Source organism: Aethalodelphis obliquidens, unplaced genomic scaffold (assembly GCF_003676395.1).
Source record: "Aethalodelphis obliquidens isolate GAN/ISIS:26980383/991018 unplaced genomic scaffold, ASM367639v1 scaffold25, whole genome shotgun sequence".
NCBI lineage: Eukaryota > Metazoa > Chordata > Mammalia > Artiodactyla > Delphinidae > Aethalodelphis > Aethalodelphis obliquidens.
The window spans coordinates 32,833,896-32,851,678 of NW_020837969.1; the positions used below are offsets into that span (position 1 = coordinate 32,833,896).

A 17,783-nucleotide genomic window follows, 5' to 3' on the forward strand; every position below is an offset into this window, starting at 1 on the left:
CTATTAACTATTTTTAGGTTCCATAGGAGTATGCCATCCTCTTTTTTCTTAATTTATGTTTCACGTATAAGTGATCATAGTGCTTCACTAGCAAGTGATTAAGAAGAGCTAATTTGCAGGTTGTGTCAGCCAGGCTGTACCCTAATCCACATGCGGAACTTTGACAAAATTGGTTTCCTCATAAAAACAATTTGTAAATATTTGCTGCCCTTTTGACATTCAACTTGGACTCTCACTTGGGTAGGAAAGCCCCCATAATTGTGTTCACAACCGTATGGAGAGCTTGGATGAGGCTCTGGGGGCAAGGGGAGGACAGGGGTCATCACCCTGACTCGAGTCCCAAGCCCCCTGCCCACCAGCAGGGTTAGCTACTCTTTACCTTGGTTCCTTGCGCCCCCTTGTGGCCAAGAGTGAAGGGAGCTCCCAGAAAGCCCAAAATAAATTCCAGGGACTGATCCCAGAGACATTTCCAATTTTGGATGGAAATTGCCCACGGAACAGCATGCCCTTCTCATGAACCTAGGTACTTCCCCACCTTATGAAAGTGAGTTTAAATTTTCTGATTATAACAGAAACACGTCTCCAAATTTTAGAAATTTTGGAAAATACAGAATAGTGTGAAGAAAATAAAAATCACATATACCCTGACCCAGCAGAGATAGTCACTATAAGATTTTGGAAACATTTTCCCGATTTTTTTCTATGTACATACATATACACACACATATACAGCATCTGTTTATTATATATACATATATATATATATATTATGTATTATTAATCTATCACCAGTCCAGAATTAGCCATTACTAAAGCCTACATCTACCCATGTGGGCCCCCTCTACCCAGTCTCTCTGTCTGCCCTGCTTCTTCTTAAAGTAAAACTGTAACACACACACACACACACACACACACACACTCACGGAATTACACTGTACTTAAACTTTTGTTTCCTTCCCCCTTTTTTTAACTGAGGCTTTCCCCCAGATCATCAAATATTATCAGAACACACGGCTGTACCATATCCCAGAAGATGGGTGTATTATAATTTAATGAATCCTCTAAATGTTGGCCATTAAGTTGTTTTTAATTTCTTACTACTGTAATTCATTCAAGCTATTCAAGATGAACCTTTGCACGAGTCTGTTTCCTTGAGAAGAGTCCTCAGACATGGAATTTCAGGGTATGATATACACCCTCAATATACAATAACACAGTCTTGGATGTCTGTCCCTCTGCACTGCAAGCCATGCCCCTCTTGTCCACCTGACCCATCCCTGGCACAGTGAGGCACTTTCACCACTGGGTCCCTGTGCTCTGCTGCCCCTTTGAGGAGGCCCAGGGATGGGGCTGGTCCCTCCGCTTCTTCAAAGATGCCAAGGGGATCCTCACCCTTCATCAGAATTCTGAAGTCCTTGAAAACAAACAAGTGGGCCCTTTTTGCTTTAAAGAAACAGGGAATTAAATAACACCGCTGGCTTCAGAATCTTAATTTTCCTTACACTTAGGGCAATCGAGCTACTAAATCTTCACAGTGGGGTTTCTGTTCTTAGGGTGTTTTTTTTTTCTCATTTTTGAGGGTAAAACTATACTAACCTTCTGAGATTTTCTCTCAAAGGTAACACAGGCAGACAATCAGGTTACCTTGACTACAGCAGGTGACCTGTGCTGGGAGCCTGCTCACCAGGGCCTCTGGACGCACACAACACGGATGTGTCTGGGCGTGTGCTCATCCATCAGCTCTGAGCCTGGTGTCCTGTACGCAGTAAGCACGTAGCAAATGTCTCACAAACGAAGGAGTCCAAAGCCCCTTCCCTGCCCTAAAATTCTGGTTCTAGACATTTTATAGGAGAAGAATGCCAGGTGATTAGAAGTTGGACTGAGAAAGTCCTTTCTATGCTTCCCAAGAGCTTAGAGCCCATTGTGGGTCGGGGGTGAGCAATGGCTGTAGATTGGAGGCGGCAGAGGCTAGAGGCTTGATATGGACGTTGAGGGGTAACGTGGATCCTGATAAGCCGGCGGGGCCAGAGAGATAGCAAGCAAAGGAATGATTCCCTCTGCAGCCGCCGTTTTCCTTAACAATTTCTTTTACCACCTTCCTGCATCAGGTGCTGGGAGAAAGAGGAGGTCTTTTGGTGCATGACCTGGGACTGGTGTTATCAGTTCCCTTCAGAAGAAAGGTCTTTGGATAAAGAAGCCCAAGGAAGGAACGTTGCCAAATTCCCATTCAAAGTGCTCTTTACAGCCTTCAATGGCCTGTTGTACCCGACAAAGTCCAGGTCTGTGCCAAACTACAGGCTGAAGTTGTGGCTCTACTATGCATATGTATGTGAATAAACGTAGTTTTGCCTGTACAGCTTTTAATCACTTATAGCATATTTTCATCTGTGTTATTAACTAATGAACATTTTCCATATGTCAGGTAGATTGTTATGTGCTCTGGATACATTATTTTCTTTACTATTCACTACAATCCTCTGAAGTAGACCTTATTTAGTTCTGTTTCACAGATGTAGAAACAGAGGCATAGAGAGGTTAAGTTGCTCGCCAAACACCACAGAGTTGGCAGATGTGAGATACAAACCCAGCCTCTTTTGACTACAAAGCTCATTTTGTTTAGCCTACTGAGTTCTATTGCTTTGTTGATGACATTTATCATCTTCTGCCTCATTCAGCAGGTATTTGTCCAAGTCTTACATTATGAGTCCTTTGGGAGCATGTATCTTATCTCTTATTAGCCTGAAATGCCTTACACACAGCAGGGAAATAATCTTTGCCTCTTGATTCAAGCAGCAACCTGGTACCAGGAACTGAATATCAAAGACTTTGTGGGGTTTTTTTCTTCCCAACTTTTTATTTTGAAAAATTTTAAACTTATCGGAAAGTTTCAAGAATAATGCAACGAACATCCACATATGCTCCACCTAGCTACACCATTTGTTAACATTTTGCATGTTTTTTCCCTTGACCATTTGAGAGTTAGTTGCAGACACATGCTATTTCATGCCTAAATACTTCAGCACGTACCTCCTAAACACCAGGCCATTTCTGCATAATCAAGGTATAATCATCACTCTCAGAAAATTTTACATGTTACAATACTACTATAGTCGACATTCAAGTTTTCTCAGTTGACCCAAGAATGATCCTCAATAGATGCTTTTTGTTTTTATTTTTTGATGCTTTTTGTTTTTTGATCCTGGGTGCAATTTAGAATCACATTGGTCTTGGAGTCCTATCTTTGTCTCCTTTAATCGAGAACAGTTCACTAGCCTTTTTCTTAATATTTCATGAAATTTACATTTTCGAAGAGACCAGGTGGTTGTTTTGCAGAATGTCCCTCAATTTGGATTGTCCCTCAATCGGATTGTTTCCTTGTGAATAGAGAGAAGTCACTTTTTTGGCAAGAATGAGCATGTGATGTCAGTCTGTACCATCCCTGGTGATGTCAAGTTTGATCACTCGATTGAGGGTGACTTCTTTGATGTGAAGGTACCCTTTTCTCTTCACTAAGTAACCTGTGGGATGACACTTTGGAACTGTATGAATATCCTCAACCGTCCAGCATCTATCGATGAATTTTGCTTGAATCAGTTATTGGTGGCTCCAAAGTGGTGATTTCCTATTTCTATAATTTCTTCTACACTTATGAGCTGCAGTTCGTCTCTGAAGGAGAGCTTTCCCGCCTCCATCTCCTCTCTGCCTTTGAAATATCATTTACCCTGTGTCATCCTGAATAAGTCACGTCACTTACCCCCTCGGGACTTATTTTTCTCATCCTTAAGACGAGATGACCTAAGGGCCACATTCTTGAATTTTAGTCACCCTTACACGAAATCCCCATACAGATCTGCCAGGCATCCGCCAGAGAAGAAGACGCCGTGGTCGGCTGTGCCAGCATCCACTGCGGAGTGGCTGGTACCGCCGCATCCGCCGCCGCGGCCCCTCCCCTGGCAACGGTAACTAGTAGTCTCCGCGCCTTCTCGCGAGAGCGGGCCCCTCGCGGACAAAGGTGCGGTCGCGCGGCCTGCGCGCCCCACGTCAACCTCCGCCCGTCCCTGCGCGCCGGGCCCTGCCGCGCACGCGCGCACTCGGACGGTTGGAGATGTAGGTCCGCCTCGGGCCTGCCGCGCGCGACCCCGGCGCGACACTCCGGCGCAGCCGCGACGCGGGGCTCGGGGCGCGCAGGCGCCGCGGGCGTGGGGCCGCGCAGGCGCGGACGGCGTTGCTCTGAAGACTTTCTTCGGTGCCCTGGCGGAGCGGGCGCGCCCTCCTGGCTGAGCGGACAGGTCCTCCCGTCGGAGGTGAGGCGAGCCGGGGCCTCGGGCCGGCGGCCGGGCGGGGGCGGGGCGACCGGCAGGGCCCTGCGGGAGGAAGGGCCGCCTAACGGGGCGCGGGCCAGCGGGCGGGGTCGGCGGGGACCGGCCCCTCGGGTGATGCACCGCCGCGCCGCCACCTGCTTGCGCCCGGCCGGTCCCCAGGACTCTCCGGGCGTCAGGCCGGACGGGAGGTTGGTTTCGAGGGAAGTCGGGTCCTCGAACCCCGAACCCACCCCCGCCCCCGGCTTCCTCCCTGGCATTGGAGTCCACCATCAGGGGGGCTCTTCCACTCCCTGCCGCCGAGGGGAGGATGCTGAATGTGCACCTTCAAGGGGCGAGGCGAGCTGACGGTCCCGTTAGTAATCGTGTGAAGCTGGGTTATAACTAACGACTGCGGCTCCTGCAACCCCGGTGCGCTGTGCGTGCCCACGGACAAGTGCATTTGTAGTCATGGAAATGTGCGGAACGTGTCGTCTCTGGGGCTTCTCGAGTTTTTGCTTGATCATACCAGCAGTGCACTTCCCATCAGGATCCTGGGCCTGAAAAAGTAAGCTTGAACTAGGTAAAATTGAGGTCCAACCCCCTACACGGCTTTTGCAAAGTGTCTGGCAGGTCGTTTTGAAAAAGAAGGAAAATGCTAAAAGACTGTAATGGGTCCCTGGATGGATGTTTCTAAACATTTAAGTGTATCTTTTCTCTTGTCAGTAGAGAAAAAACCAGACTGTAAAGCCTTAACATTTCTATTTGAATACGTAGTGCCTGCATTTTGGGAAACATTTCAACAGATACCGGCATCGGTTGTGATCATAAAGAGTAATATCAGATTGCAGTTGGCAATGTGTAAAAAGCCTAAAATTGATCCTTTGAATACAAAGGACTGAATTGTAAATCAATTGCTCTGGGAGTGAACTACGAAACCTTGTGGCTTAGAACAACAAAGCTTTAGGATGGCCATGAGTCAGTACATTTATCTCCTCTCACCTTTACGCTTTCTTCTTAACTTTATGTATATTTTAATACTCTGTTCTCTTAACATATCCTAATATCTGTCATATTTGACAGGTTTAGGTTAAGGGACAAATTTTAAGTGAATTCACAATTACGAAGTGCACCATAAAGTGTGTGTAGTGTTAAGGAGTGGTGGGATAGGCAGAAACTTAGCAGCAGGCCAGACTAAGAGCTCAGCCAAATAGAAATAAATACCTTCGGTTGTGTAGGTGGTTCAGGGGCTAGCTGGTGCTCTGGATGTTTCTGGTGTAGTAATGGGGCCAGTGGGGTTGCTTGAGGTGGTTCTACGACCTGTTGGATGTGGCTGTTGAGGCTGCTGCAGGAAGAGGTTTCCCGTGGTGCACAGGGCAAAGGAGTGGTATGTTCAGCAGTGTCAATAGGCCTGAGATTTTGATGTGAGGGTCATCTTGACAGTAGAAAGGCTGGCTGAATACTAAGTAGGCAAGATGAAAAGTCAAGCCCCTTGGGTTTTGAAGGCTGTAACTTTAGAGTGTATACTGATTTGGGGGAGCAGACCGCTGCATGTAGACCCTGTCCTATATCTGGTTACTAGGTAAGATTATAGCACTTTATTTTAAGAAGAGTTTTGAGAGAGGGCATACTCTGGGTGAATACATTTCAATTAGTGTGGTAATTCTTAAGAACTGAATGTCAGAGTGGCAAAAACGGTAACCCTGAAGATGTTTAATTGCATCTGTTTTACAGATCCTCAGAAAATTTACCTTGACATCTTACACAGCTCTTTGGCTTTATAACAGCCTGAGAAATGTTTTTCTAATGTACATTTTTGCATTTTTTTAAAAAGTAAAAGTCCAGTTTAACAGAGCATCTCCTTCAGCCTGGGAGAAATTTCTTTTCTTTGCAATGCAATCAGAAAGATGACCTTTGTGAATCTCATGAAAAACCCTTTTATTCTCTAGCATTCTGGAAAGCTCTTTTTAAAGGAGCAGCATGCTTTCTCTTAACTTGGCTTGCATTAGGGCATAAGCATTAATGACACAAAGGAAGAAAAAACTATATACCTCTTCTCACAGAACTAAACAGCTGAACAGTGAATAAATACTAAATAGTTACTTTTATTCCCTTGTCCTCATTTTTCTTTATAAGATATGTGTAACACACCGACTTACTGTGACCTAGGAAAGGCTGCCAAGGATGTCTTCAACAAAGGATATGGTAAGTATGCTATTGTGAATTGCCAATCTGGGGGTAAGCATTCGTACTGAATGCCTACTATATGGGAGAGACTGTGCTTAGTAAAATGAGGTTAAGTCAGCATTAATCTATTTTACAAGATTTAAGGGGATCACCATTAGCAGGTTACTAGACTTCTGTTTTTAGAGGTAGAGTCCCACAGGCATTAAAAGCTGTTGTGTACATTAACACATACATAGCATTTGCGTATTTAATATTATCTGTTGGGTGAAATCATATAAATCTGTAATATGTGTGCCTCCTTTGGTTAGCCCTGGGGACAGCTAACGTAGGGGGTGTAGCTTTCCTCCTCCAAATAATGGCAGTATTTTCACGAGGGTGAAGACACAGCTTTTGACTTCTTTGGAGGAACATACAGTGTTTGAAAGCAAGTGGACATTTAGTTTTAAAAATTTAGTCTTTGCATTTTTAATTTTTTGTGCTGTACACATTTGATTTTTTATTAACTAGTAATGTTAATTATATATTTTAAGCTTGTATATATATATCTGCATAATTTCTAATAATTTTGGTTCTTAAAATAGTACATATTCCTTTCATCCATTTTTTTTTTAACTTATATTTTCAAAATATGTCTTTATTATTTTGAGGGAACTTAAAAATTAAACTTAAGTTATTTTGTTATAATTCAATTCCTTGTGGAACTCTCACCTAACAAGAATACTGAGTACTTTCCATGGAATGTACTATGGACTATTTTCATAATTTCTAAGTTGCAAAGACTGGAGTGCATGTCACATTTTGTACATTAATGTGTATTTCTGTGTGTGTCTAGGATTTGGCATGGTCAAAATAGATCTGAGAACCAAGTCATGTAGTGGAGTGGTAAGTACTTAATATATATATATATATATATTTTTTTCAATCAATTAATTAATTATATTTTTGGCTGCGTTGGGCCTTCGTTGCTGCACGCAGGCTTTCTCTAGTTGTGGCAAGCGGGGCTGCTCTTCGTTGCGGTGCACGGGCTCCTCGTTGCGGTGGCTTCTCTTGTTGCAGAGCACAGGCTCTAGGTGCACGGGCTTCAGTAGTTGTGGCTCGCGGGCTCTAGAGCGCAGGCTCAGTAGTTGTGGTGCATGGGCTTAGTTGCTCTGTGGCATGTGGGGTCTTCCTGGACCAGGGATCAAACCCGTGTCCCCTGTATTGGCAGGTGGATTCTCAACCACTGCACCACCAGGGAAGGCCCTTAATATATTTTTAATAGATGTAGCATAATTAAGTTAAAGAAACCTGTTTAAAAATCATTGTTTAGTCAAGTTACTTGAAACGGCATACTTTTGGTGCTATGCTGTCTTCCCTACAGCTTTGTCCTGCTCTCAGATTTCAGTGAGCTGCCCAGCCACTTGAGCCCAAGGACAGTCAGGTTGAATTTGGGGGGAGACCCTTTGTGTTTGTCATAATAAGAGTATTCTGAGTCTTATTCTCAGAAGATACAGAATATATGTATACATATGTATGTATATATATATATATATATATTTTTGACCCATGCCATATCTTTATATGTATACATATGTATGTGTATATATATATATATTTTTTTGACCCATGCCATATCTTTATATGTATACATATGTATGTGTATATATATATATATTTTTGACCCATGCCATATCTTTATACTTTCATGAATATGTATATGGACACTAAAATCTTTGCTTCCCTTGTATTGGGTTCATGCAAATTTTGTTGCCCTTTTACAAAAACAAATTAATTTTAGTCTCTGTCCCTTCATGATTAGTTGAAACAAATGTAGAAATGCATGTAGAAGATTAGTCTACAGTTTTTATTAATGTTCATAAAGTCTTTTTTACTGGAAGTTAAGAATATGGTAAAGGATATATCAGTGTATTATCAAAGCGTCACTAACCAGAGCTTTCTTTAAGTAAGTCTCAGCAAATAGATCAACTTTACCCTCACCTTATTCTCTGATTTCTCTTTATTGGCTGCATCTTTTTTGTTTGGTATTTACCTATTCAAACCAGCGCAAATTTTATTTCTGGATATAATGATTAAATTAGAAGGGCAAGAAGCATGTGGAGTATTTATGGTACTTTGTCTTATGCTTCATATAGTCCTGGTTTGTCACTAAGATTCTTTCCCTGGGTTTTCTAGTAGTGAATAAATATGTATGCAACTCCCCTACTAGGATGGGATTTTGTTATATCACCTATTAAATTAGAAAAGTTATACTCATTTTGATTAGTACTTCAGAATTTGCTCAAGGTAGGTTTGTCTTGCAAAAATCAACAACTAAAATTTTATCTCCCTTTCATGCTGCTGTTGTGTGTGAATATTCATTCAGATGGTAAGAGAAACAGTGTATTTGTGTGCTTGTTTTTATGGCTGCTTTTGTTCTCTGGTACTGATTCAGGGTAAATTTCATCCACTGCTCCAAATTTTCTTGATCGTATCTTGGTATTTTTATGATATGCCATCTATAACGGTAACATTTTCATGATTGTTTTGTTGCATACTAGCATTTAATGCAGAACCGTAGATGTTATAAATATATTTTGCACTGTTTGAGCTAATTATGAAATTAGACAAAAACTGAAGCAATTGTGAGCCTGGAACTCAACTTAGGAAAATTCTAGCCTTTTCTTTGAGATTTGTACCTCTGGCATTTTAGACTTTTGACAGAGCTTCAGACTAAGAAATGATGATGATAAGAAAGAAATATAGACTAAATACTCTTTTACCTTTATTTTTTGCACCAAAATTAAGGTTTATATTTGCTATACTTGCAAGTTTATGAAAGGTAAATGTGAAAAATGAAACACTAGGTAGCTGGATCTACTAAAAGAAAGTGATGTGAACTATTAAACGTGACTAGCATTTTATCGTGTTTTACCAAGGCCTTGCCCTTAGTGTGCAGTGTGATATTCTCTTTGAAAACTTTCTGCGTGGTGTAGATAAACAGATCACAGTTTCCCAGTTGTTTCATCAGCCTGTAGAACGAGCGTTAGGGGGCAGGGTTGGCAGGGTTTCTTTACTGTTGGCAGTATTTCAGAAATGTTCTTTAAAAACAGGGCCAATCAGAAACGTTTTTTCTTGACAGTTCATAGATTGACAGTGACAGGTGTTGACTGTTTGCTTCCCCTAGAAGGAGATCTATTTCTAATTGCTTATTGTCATATGACTGAGGGACACCTAACTGGGAGGAGGATATATTTTAAGGCATTCATAGTAACTATTTGACAGGGAAGAGGGATAAGTTACAACATTCCATTTTCTTGTGAAAAATGGGTACTTTCAATTATTGAAATTGTGTACGCTGATAGTCTTATGGATAGTTTTGTGGACAAAAGCAATAAAGTTTTTATAACAGTGTGAATGTACTTAATGCCAGTGAACTGTACACATAAATATGGTTAAAATGATAAATTTTATGTTAAGTGTATTTCACCACAATAAAAATAAGGCTTTTTAATGCATTAAAGTTCTGGCCCTATTAAAAGGGGGCAATCTAGGGCTTCTAGTGTTTGGGGATTTTTAAGGACTTTAAAGTTAACTAATAGTTCACAAGGTACGATAGAGAACTGATAGTCTTTTTCGTGTCATGAAAGTACATATTTAAGATTCAATATTTTTGTCTTTTTAGAAAAGGCATTTATTTTCAGTAAAGATATTTTTCTTTTAAAAGAGAGATTCCCATTTAGTAAGAGAGTATATGGCACAGAAATATCAGTAAGAGAGGTGGAGTAATGGGAAGATGCAAGACTGGTTAAAATATTTAGAGACTGGAAAGAAGGAAGGAAAGCAGGAAATAAGTTGCTGCAGAGTAGGGCTGTGGTAAAAAGTAAGTTGTGTTGGTTTCTGCTACATTGAACATTACTTTCTGGAATGAATATTTTCTATCTCATAAGCTGATTTTAAAGTAATTATTTTTTCTTACCAGGAATTTTCTACTTCTGGTCATGCTTACACTGATACAGGGAAAGCATCAGGCAACCTAGAGACCAAATACAAGATTTGTAACTATGGACTGACCTTCACCCAAAAGTGGAACACAGACAATACTCTTGGGACAGAAGTCTCTTTGGAAAATAAGGTAAGAGAGCGTTGGAAGATATTTGTAGGGTAAAATTATCTTGGGGATAAAATGATGAACAAATCCCAAATATAATTTGAGATCTTGCAACCCTGTCTAGTTTTCGTATTTTTTTCTCTGCATGTGGCCTTCTTTGGTATGTTTTATGTTTCTAGAAAGTAAGGTTTTGTTGCTGTGTACATAATTATGATATCTTTTGTTCTGACCAGTTCTATAATACTTATTGTTACACAGCTGAGCCTCTCCTGAGTAGACCAAGCTATTTGTAGTGATCTAATTTAATTTTGTTTTGTAATCATTGCAAAATTGACTCCACAGAAAAATGTTTCTAAAATTCTTTAATGTTTTCAAAGAGAACATCTTCCAGCAGTTGTCAAGTGCCTGCTACATTCAGGGCACTAGTTTTTGAAGTATGTTTATTTGCACATTACCATATATAGATAATGCATACGTATACATAGCTGAATAAATTACTTAGGTTGGCTTGTTAAATGTCCAGTTACAATAATTTCAAGAGAGTATCACAGTTATTTTGTTGTATTGGGATTTTCTGGTTTTGTACTCTCATTTACATTATTGGCTATAACAGGATTTGACCTGTATGTTTTAGCCTTTTTTTGGGTGAGAGAATCATGATGAAGCCTGGGGGTGAGGGGAGTGGGATAGGGGGCAGGGAAGGAAGAAGAGGAAATTTATTAAATCATTTAATATTTGGCTTTCTTTAATGACTTTCTTATTTGTTAGGAAGTTAGAGAAAACTTTAGAATTGGTTTTTCAAGTCAAGAAAAGAATCAAAAATTGCTGATTGTTAATTTGAAATCTTTATTTTTCAGTTGGCTGAAGGGTTGAAACTGACTCTTGATACCATATTTGTACCGAACACAGGGTAATTATCCCAACCCCATTTTCTGAAATGGTCTTGTGGCTTGAAGGGATAGAGGGGTCTAGGGCAGGGAACTGCAGGAGGAGCTCTGGAGGTGAGGGGCACAGAGACCTGTGTGTGCAGGAGGGAGGGAGGGACCCTCCCTGAGGACACTCCCTATGTGACACTCAAAGAGGCACCTAGTAGAAAAAATGTAGGAGCTAGAGGGGTCTGAGACGAGATATTTTTTAAGCTGTCCTGAAGATTCACGGATGTGATGTCTTGCTGAGAAGTTAACATCTTAAGAGAAGAGTGTAGTCTCCTGGCACCAGAACACTGCAAAGAATAGTTCCGCTTACTTGATTTCTTAGCCTTTATAAATCCCCCAACTTCTCTGACTCAGTTTTTTCATCTGAAAAATGGGGATTATGTTGTTTCCTACCTGCCTCTCTCTAAAGGACAGGTGCTCGATGGGGGCCACGTGGCATTTCTCCTCCACTGTAACAGCAGGCGTGTCCTTCCTGCTACACACCTGTGTTGTCTTCAGGACAAGCACAGGACTATTAAGAACTGATTTCGTGTTTTCAGTATTGTCCTTCAAAAATGTACACTTCTGTTCCATCCATCTAACATTGTCCAGGGAGAAAACACTGGCCTAAGGAAAATAAATATGCTTATTAAAAAAAAAAAGTACACTTCTCTCTATGACAGGTTAATAGTTTAGAAGTTTGTCGGGCATTACCTTTTGTAGCATTTGGAAACATTTAAAGAAATTTGGTTTCTTATATGTCTGTATACATATACATTCAGATTATTAATTTGGTACTGAAATATCTTACACCTTTTTATACTTATGCTTTCATGAAATTAATCATGAAATACCCTATCATTTGAACTTACAGCGAGGAATAGGTAAAAAATAGTATATATATTTCTAATCCTAACAAAATTACATTTGTAGAGCTGTCATTTGAAACATTTTTACTGTATATGGGCCACCTGCCAAAACAGTATTTACATTATGGGAGAGGAGGGATCTTACTCTAAAAATTTCTGGACAGCAGTGAAAACTTGTGCTGTTTTCATTTGTTTTTTTTTACAGAAAGAAGAGTGGGAAATTGAAGGCCTCCTATAAACGGGATTGTTTCAGTCTTGGCAGTAATGTTGATATAGATTTTTCTGGACCAACCATCTATGGCTGGGCTGTGTTGGCCATTGAAGGTTGGCTTGCTGGCTATCAGATGAGTTTTGATACAGCCAAATCCAAACTGTCACAGAATAATTTCGCCCTGGGTTACAAGGCTGCAGACTTCCAGCTGCACACTCACGTGTGAGTATTCACGGTTCAGAGTTCCTCCTTTAGTGCCGGCACAGTCGCCCAGAGGATGGTAGCCATTAGCATGTGGAGAAGGTTGGATGGGGTGGTGCTGGCATGACGTCATGCCTTGGTGGACATACAGCTACACTGTGCCGCTCGTAGTCGGCAAAGCACTGCAGAGTTAGTGCACTTGGCGCTGGTGTTGTGCTGCTGGCAGTTGCTGGCCTCTGAGCCTGTACCCCAGCCACTGGGATGGAGAGGGCCCGGGGCAGGGGTCACCTCCTGATAGAAGGGATCCTTTGGAGGCGTTCCTGCTTCCTCTGGTTCCCTGTTCATCTTGTCAGTTTCTAGAAGCAGGTCTGTTAGGATCATGAACAACCCCCTAATTGATCTGAGCGTCCTGGAGCATCCCCAGTATAATTCTCTGGAGGTTTTCAGGTACCCTGGTCAGAACCAGTTACCTGGGTTGTATTCAGAAGTAGCAGAAGTCCTCAGAGCAGTCCTGGGTTCAAGTCTGTAGGCTGCAGCCTGGTGGTTACATGAATTTGAACTTATAAACTGTATTTTATGTCTTGGCCTACTGGGCATTGCTGCTGTCCCAGGAAGAAAAGCAAAGGATCAGCTCTGTGTTTTTGAAGTGTTAGAGATTGCTTTCCACTAGACAGTCTGTTCCACTTAAATAAAGTCGCTAGTGGTGTAGAAAGAGGCATTGAAATTGATGAAACAGTATTATGAAAACTCAGGGACTGACTGCTGAGGTGCTCTGAAGCAATATGTCGTGTACTTCCCTGGGGCCATGCACTGTAGCTATTGTCTGGAGGGTGCTTTCTAATGCTAAGATTGTGTTTTGAGTGAAATCCAGAATTGGCTTGTACTACTATATATTTTTTTTTGCAGAATCTTTATATAACTCTACTTTGAAGTTTCTAAATACTGTGAACATGTCAGAGACATACAGATCATACTTACTTGAGGTGACTGCCTTTGTGCATAATTGAATTGTGTCTAAGAAATTCATGTCTTGTGGAGGAGCCAAGTAAATGAGTCAGATGTTACTGTGCTTTAATTGGGTGGCTATAAATCACATAACCGGTTTGTTTGGAAGTCTGTTGTGCTAGAAGTCTGCTGAAGTCTGTAGCTGTAAAATAAGACCCGATTTAGTCAGTCTTAGAATTTGTTGCCATATTGTAACAAACTAGATATTTATGACTTTTCTTACGCTGTGAAAACAGGAACGATGGCACTGAATTTGGAGGGTCGATCTACCAGAAGGTGAACGAGAAGATTGAAACATCAATAAACCTCGCGTGGACGGCTGGCAGTAACAACACCCGTTTCGGCATCGCCGCTAAGTACAAGCTGGACTGTAGAACTTCTCTATGTGTAAGAATGTGCTGCAGATTGGGTCTGCTCTTAGGGTTTCGTCTAAGTCGTAAATGGATGCTGTGATGTGGTTGTAGTTTGCATGTTCTTTATTAACTTTGAGCTACTCATTGTGTAGTGAAAAGAGCATATACCTGAAGTCAGGAGCTGTGGGTTCTAATCTTAGTTCCTTCTGTATTTGTTGTCTGACCTAAAGTCATTTTATCTCTTTGGCCTCAAAATTTTCTTATCTGTAAGTTCCTGGGTTTCAATTACTATTCCTGTTGCCATTGGTAATTCTTGTTAATAACACTAATTGAGCTCTTAAATTTCAGGTCCTATGCTAAGACTTTATGTGTATTATCTCATTTAACCCTCACAACTAATTATTGGATGAGTAGTATTGCCCTCATCTGCATTTTATAGATGAGGGAGCTGAGACTTAGAGAGGTCAGGTAACTTGCCCAAGGTCACACAATAAGAGACAGGTGCCAAGATTTGATCCCAGATCTGTCTCTCACCAGAGTTCATGCTCATACCACTGTCGGAGGCTGTAAAACTGGTAACTCAAAAGAATTCAGTTCACAGGAGGGATGTTTGGCTGCACAGTGTTTTAAAATTTTGCTCGAGGCCTTTAAGCATGCATTCTCAAGGTCCCCTCTGTCCTCTACTGACTTCTTAAAAGATTTATCTTTTATTAATTAAGTTTTCAGTTTTACTAATTCTGGATTGGTCCTAAGGTGTTTCAGCTTTGGAAATCTGATGCATGGAGTGGTTATGTTGGACTTACATATTATGAAATTGATTGTTCTCTAACTGTTTCTATTTCATCTCCTAATCTTAGGCTAAAGTGAATAATGCCAGCCTGATTGGACTGGGTTATACTCAGACCCTTCGACCAGGTGAGTAAAGGAGTGAATAACTATGGGCTAGGGGTAGAAGGTGATTGAGGAATAATGAAAAGAACCTACAGACAACCTGCAATCACTTTAGGTTGATTCAGACCGTTTTGTAACATTTGGTTGTTCGAAGTAAAACAGATTGAGCACTTTTGTTTAAAAAAATATTTTTGGGGGCTTCCCTGGTGGCGCAGTGGTTGAGAGTCCGCCTGCCGATGTAGGGGACACGGGTTCGTGCCCCGGTCCAGGAAGATCCCACATGCCGCGGAGCGGCTGGGCCCATGAGCCATGGCCGCTGAGCCTGCGCGTCTGGAGCCTGGAGGCCGCAACAGTGAGAGGCCCGCGTAACGCAAAAAAAAAAAAAAAAAAAATTTTTGTACAGTAAGTTCCCTACATATAAACGAGTTCTGTTCCAAGAGCGCGTTTGTAAGTCCAGTTTGTTCTTAAGTCCAACAGAGTTAGCCTAGGTACCCAGCTAACACAATTGGCTATATAGTACTGTATTGTAATAGGTTTATAATACTTTTCACACAAATAATACATAAAAAAACAAGCACAACAAATAAAACATTTTTAATCTTTCAGTACACTACCTTAAAAAGTACGGTAGTCCAGTACAACAGCTGGCACACAGGGGCTGGCATCGAGTGGACAGGCAAGAAGAGTTACTGACTGGAGGAGGGAGAGGAGGTGGGAGATGGTAGAGCTGAAGGGTCGTCAGCAACAGGAGATGGAGCGCAAGCTGCCATTTCACTCATGGCTGACGCTGATGGCACAGGTTCTGGCTCCTTGCTGGATTCAATTCTGTCTACCCTCTTGAAGAGACGATCTAGTGATGTCTGGGTAGTACTGTACCAGCTACATCACCACTGCTTTTGTGCTTGCTTCTGGACATCCTGGGCTTGAAATAGAGATACCGTACTACTGTATTCTATACAGTACTGTACAGTAAAGTACACAAAAGCACAACCACTTGTAGAGGATGCACACATGTGACCATGTTTGCCAGACACGTGAACTAACTTCCATGACTGGACGTGTGAACACACGTTCGCATCTTTGAAAGTTCACAGCTTGGAGGTTTGTATATAGGGGACTTACTGTATTCCTAATAATAACTTGGTTACTGTGGCTTGTGAGTTTGGTTGATCACTCATCATTCTTAACCGTGAACTCCAAATAAAGTGTGCCATGACTGCTTTACAGATCAGGTGGCTGTGGATAACCTGGCATGGAGTTAGTAACAGAGGTAATCTCATAGCCAGCTGTAACCCATGCCATTGATTCCACCCATTGTTTCTAGGAAATGCAGATCTGATTGTAATGCTTGTTACAAGTGATTGTGGTGTTTGCTTCTTCCTAGGAGTGAAACTGACCCTGTCAGCTCTAATCGATGGAAAGAACTTCAATGCAGGAGGGCACAAGGTCGGGCTGGGATTTGAACTAGAAGCTTAATGTGGTTTTGAATAGAGCATCAGCTTTGTCCCTGGAGGTGAAGAGAAGTCAACCCACTATGTTTTGGCCTTAAAATTCTTCTGTGAGATTTCAAAGGTGTGAACTTCTTATTCTTCCAAAGAATTGTAATCCTCCTCACACAGAAGCCTAGATATCGAGTCCAGCCTAAGGGAGGTGTGCCTGAAGGCATGCCCGGAAGTTGTCATGTTCGTGCCACGTTTCAGTTCAGTTCTGCAGTGTTATTTTCAATGTGTTGCTCAGCGACAGTGTAGTGTCATGTTACAAAGGAGATGACCCGACCCTCCAGTTGTCCATCACGTCCTGCATGTCCCACACCACTTTTTCATGACCTTGTAATATATCGGTCTCTGCGGTAGTGGAATCTTTCGTTTTGCATCAGAGTAAAATAAAATAAATCCATCACATTTGGAACATAATTGGTCATCTCACTTGCCAGTGCTGGTTTCTTATATTTGGCGTGATTGATTTTGTTGTGAAAAGCACTCACCCGTGGGATGTGTGTCTGAATCATCTGTGCTGCCGCCCGTCCCCGCTCTCCTGCTGCTCTTCTGCGGTCAGGCCGCGTTGTCAGACGGCGCGCTTTGTTCTGGGGGTTAGAAGCACATCTGCCGAGGTCCTTGCCACCTGTTGCAGTGTGAGAGACTGTATCCTGTTGGTAGTTTTGTAAAGCTGCTGAGGGACAGTGAGCGTGTGAGTGGATGAAAAGAGGGCAAAGGAAAGAGGACAACTGGGGGAAATGCTGCCAGGGAGAGGCTGGTGGGAGGGGTCACAGCTGGATGGGGTGCATCCATGGCCCCCCCGGGCCTCAGGACAACGCTTTTGATGACTAGATCTAGAAGAGTGATGGCCAGAGGATGGAAATACCAGTTTAGAAAAGAAATGAGTAGACTATGATGTCTTCAGGGCTTACTGGTAAATCATCTTTCTAAGAGTAGAGCTCCTTTTGAAAATCTTTTTTTTTTTTTTAACAAAATATGTGCCGGTTGCTACAGATTCAGTCAATGTAGACATAAATAAAAGTGAAAATTCCCATTCCTCTCTCCAGTCCCTCCTTCTTCCACTGCCACTAATAGTTTGACATGTGTCCTTGTGATATTTTTCAGTGTCTTTAGAGATTATATAAATATCTATCTATATAAAATGTTAAAATGCATATCTTGTCTTGCAACATACTTACAAAGTTAACAGCAGAGTCCTCTGTTTGTATAAATATCCCTCATATTTTTAATTTTTGCACTTTTGTATAAATGTGGCATTTGTTTATTCCGCT

The 17,783-nt window shown here is 41.7% G+C and overlaps 1 protein-coding gene across 3 annotated transcripts; it reads left to right on the forward strand.

Moving 5' to 3' along the window:
• The first annotated feature begins 4,058 nt into the window (after nt 1–4,058).
• Nucleotides 4,059–16,941, forward strand: VDAC3 (voltage dependent anion channel 3). Of its 3 annotated transcripts, none has more exons than XM_027122930.1 (9): nt 4,059–4,304; nt 6,435–6,503; nt 7,318–7,367; nt 10,444–10,596; nt 11,430–11,482; nt 12,561–12,788; nt 14,009–14,159; nt 14,983–15,040; nt 16,401–16,941. In XM_027122930.1, exons 2-9 carry the CDS (start codon nt 6,437–6,439, stop codon nt 16,490–16,492), a joined length of 852 nt encoding a protein of 283 aa, XP_026978731.1. In that variant the 5' UTR covers nt 4,059–4,304; nt 6,435–6,436; the 3' UTR covers nt 16,493–16,941. The 3 variants fall into 3 exon arrangements, with proteins under 3 accessions (XP_026978731.1, XP_026978733.1, XP_026978732.1); XM_027122932.1 differs by lacking the exon at nt 4,059–4,304 and adding an exon at nt 4,478–4,881; XM_027122931.1 differs by lacking the exon at nt 4,059–4,304 and adding an exon at nt 4,479–4,866.
• Nucleotides 16,942–17,783: the final 842 nt, after the last annotated feature.

Bases quoted from the DNA above. Each gene is read 5' to 3' on its own strand.
- VDAC3 (XM_027122930.1), top strand. From the start codon at position 6,437: ATGTGTAACACACCGACTTACTGTGACCTAGGAAAGGCTGCCAAGGAT. The intron at 12,789-14,008 runs GTGAGTATTCAC...CTGTGAAAACAG, and splicing joins TTCCAGCTGCACACTCACGT to GAACGATGGCACTGAATTTG. The intron at 14,160-14,982 runs GTAAGAATGTGC...TCCTAATCTTAG, and splicing joins ACTGTAGAACTTCTCTATGT to GCTAAAGTGAATAATGCCAG.